Source organism: Limulus polyphemus, unplaced genomic scaffold, assembly GCF_000517525.1.
Source record: "Limulus polyphemus unplaced genomic scaffold, Limulus_polyphemus-2.1.2 Scaffold3255, whole genome shotgun sequence".
Classification (NCBI taxonomy): Eukaryota; Metazoa; Arthropoda; class Merostomata; order Xiphosura; family Limulidae; genus Limulus; species Limulus polyphemus.
In genome coordinates this window covers 564-3,750 of record NW_013668865.1, presented here as the reverse complement: position 1 = coordinate 3,750, position 3,187 = coordinate 564, and the positions used below count along the sequence as shown (strand labels likewise).

Below are 3,187 nucleotides of genomic sequence, written 5' to 3'. Positions count from 1 at the left end.
TTAATGTATACACACAACAACATTAGTTTATAGAAAATGCTGTAAACAACTGTATTTAATGTATACACACAACAACATTAGTTTATAGAAAATGCTGTACACAACTGCATTTAATGTATACACACAACAACATTAGTTTATAGAAAATGCTGTAAACAACTTTATTTAATGTATACACACAACCACATTAGTTTATAGAAAATGCTGTAAACAACTGTATTTAATGTATACACATAACCACGTTAGTTTATAGAAAATGCTGTAAACAACTGTATTTAATGTATATATGTTTTACTAATGTTGCCTACCTGTCTTATATAATGTACATTGATGTTTAATAATTACAATTTACAGCATCTACAACTCTTGTGTAATGTTGCTACATACCTGTCTGATATCATTTATGTTAATACTCAGTAATTACTATTTACCTCATCTGTTGTAGTGTTGTTGTCCACCTGTCTGATATCATGCACGTTGTTGTTTAATAATTACTAACTTTAAGGATTAGTTGTTGTGTTTTGTGCAGCATCTTTGTACTGATGTGAAACTTATAACAACGTTTTTGAGTGTACATTATTTTACTTTATGTAATTATTATTTTTACACACTAATCAAGTCATATAAACTAATGTGTTTGTATGCGTACATTAAATACAGTTGTTTACAGCATTTTCTATAAACTAATGTGGTTGTGTGTATACATTAAATACAGTTGTTTACAGCATTTTCTATAAACTAACGTGGTTGTGTATACATTGATGTTTAATAATTACAATTTACAGCATCTACAACGTTGCCTACCTGTCTTATATAATGTTTTACAATAAGTGTTTTACGTGAGTGTTTTACAATGAATGTTTTACGTGAGTGTTTTACAATGAATGTTTTACGTGAATGTTTTACAATGAATGTTTTACGTGAATGTTTTACGTGAGTGTTTTACAATAAGTGTTTTACGTGAGTGTTTTACAATGAATGATTTACGTGAATGTTTTACTATAAGTGTAATGCGTCTTGTATTAAAAAGCATACCTTTTGTGAAACAACCATGACTATCCCACAAAATAAATGTAGGTGTTGATGAGGTTCATGTTATGCAACATCTTCTGTTTAATCATAACAGTTTATTAACTTTCATAAACACACTAATAAAATATAATTTGTAAATAAAAACCCTAATATGATAAATATTAATCGAAATTGACTTTGTTGTTCTTAAATTGTGCAATATTGGTTACATGAGGTTTGGTTTGTAACAGTTTAACTTGACACATCGGATACGTCACATGTCTTTTGGTCGAAACATACCAGGGAAAACTAACCTTCTTGATGGAACACAACAAATAGCCGAAGAAGGTATGAACATTATCATATCTTTTTAAATATGTTTTCACGTTTGATTATTTACAAATAGCCGAAGAAGGTATGAACATTATCGTATCTTTTTAAATATGTTTTACATTTGATTATTTACCAATAGCCGAAGAAGGTATGAACATTATCGTATCTTTTTAAATATGTTTTACATTTGATTATTTACCAATATCCGAAGAAGGTATGAACATTATCGTATCTTTTTAAATATGTTTTACATTTGATTATTTACCAATAGCTGAAGAAGGTATGAACATTATCGTATCTTTTTAAATATGTTTTTACATTTGATTATTTACAAATAGCCGAAGAAAGTATGAACATTATTGTATCTTTTTAAATATGTTTTTACATTTGATTATTTTTTAAAATCCTCTGTACAACTTGCCCCTCTATTGCTCAGAGGTAAGTCTGAAAGTTTATGATACTAAACACAGGGTTTTGATACGTGTGGTGAGCAGAACACAGATAGCCCATTGTATAGCTTTGCACTTAACAACGAACTATACAGTTTTTATGAAAACAAATAAAATTACTTATATAACAGTTTATGGTCTTATTCAGTTAGTTGAAGTTTCAGAAGTGCTGTTTTTATCCTAGTTTGTTCTGCATTTATTGTCCTGGTTTATTTCAAAATAGTAAACTAACCATTGTCATGATCAATGTTGTAGCAATTTATTGTTTTAAGGATTATTCTGTATCTATTTTGTAATATTAAAGAGGTCAGTATTTGTGGGCAAATGCAATATGTCTGTGCCACACAATCCCAACATGGCTAATTTTGACACGAGAAAAAACACACAAAAATTGAAAACTGTCTATATCATTGCCTGGGACCTGTAAGAAGGTATTTTTGTACCAAATGCCATGTAAGTTGGTTACATACACATTAATATTTCGTGAAAACCCAAAATTGTGCTTTCCTTGCTGAAAAATTCAGCTAAAGAGAAAAATTGTCTGTATATCTGTTTGGGACCTGTAAAAAAGTATCTTTGTACCAAATCTCATGTAAATTGGTTGAAATACGACAGAGTAATTGTCAAAAAAAAACATAAAATTACTCTTTTTGTGACATCTTGACCCCTCTATAATTACTAAAAATAGCCAAGTCCACCATTTTTGTTTGTTAATGTGTGGGACTTGTAAAAAAGTATCTTTGTACTAAATCCCACATACATTGGTCAAAATATGGCCAATTAATTATGTTTTTTTGTGAGTTCTGACCCCCCCTAAAAAGACTCAAAATTGGCAAATCCAACTTTTTTTTGTATGTCATTGTGTTGGGTGCATGAAAATTTATACTTGTGACAATTTTCATCTTGAGCCCATTTTTTCATTGTTTGACCTCATATAATCCTTAAAAAGGCCTACATAAAACTGTGTATTGAACCAAAGAATAACTCTACCAAGTTTCAAGTCAATCCACCAAGAAATGAATGATGGTGGTCGATTGAAAAGTGTTTGGAAGAAAGAAGAAGAAACAATATAAAAACTGTGTGTCTCTCTCTGCAGAGACAGAACTAGAAAATAAAAGTTAAAATGGCACAAAGTAGGACTTAAATTTGCTGTTTACCAGGTAAGTTAACTGACCCACTGAATTATCACATCAAAATGGTACAAGTCATGTGTTTGGAACAAAACTTATCAGGGTCCATTTGTTGATTATTATACAAATCACTGAAGGCTGAGGTTTCTAACATCTTTGATATGATAATGTTCAATGTACATAAACATTTATAAATGTATCCAACTGTTAAATACACATTATCTAATGTGTACATATATATGTATTAATGTTCTAGAAACATAA

General features: G+C 29.5%; 1 protein-coding gene across 1 annotated transcript in view; it reads left to right on the top strand.

Annotated features, from left to right (window-relative positions):
- LOC106468997 (endoplasmic reticulum-Golgi intermediate compartment protein 3-like) overlaps nucleotides 1–1,400 on the top strand; it is a 14,819-nt gene extending 13,419 nt beyond the window's left edge. The window contains exon 9 of the mRNA XM_013929454.2: nucleotides 1,263–1,400. Coding sequence (XP_013784908.2) covers nucleotides 1,263–1,385 — 123 coding nt within the window. The 3' untranslated portion in view covers nucleotides 1,386–1,400. The remainder of the gene's footprint in view (nucleotides 1–1,262) is intronic.
- The last annotated feature ends 1,787 nt before the right edge of the window (nucleotides 1,401–3,187 follow it).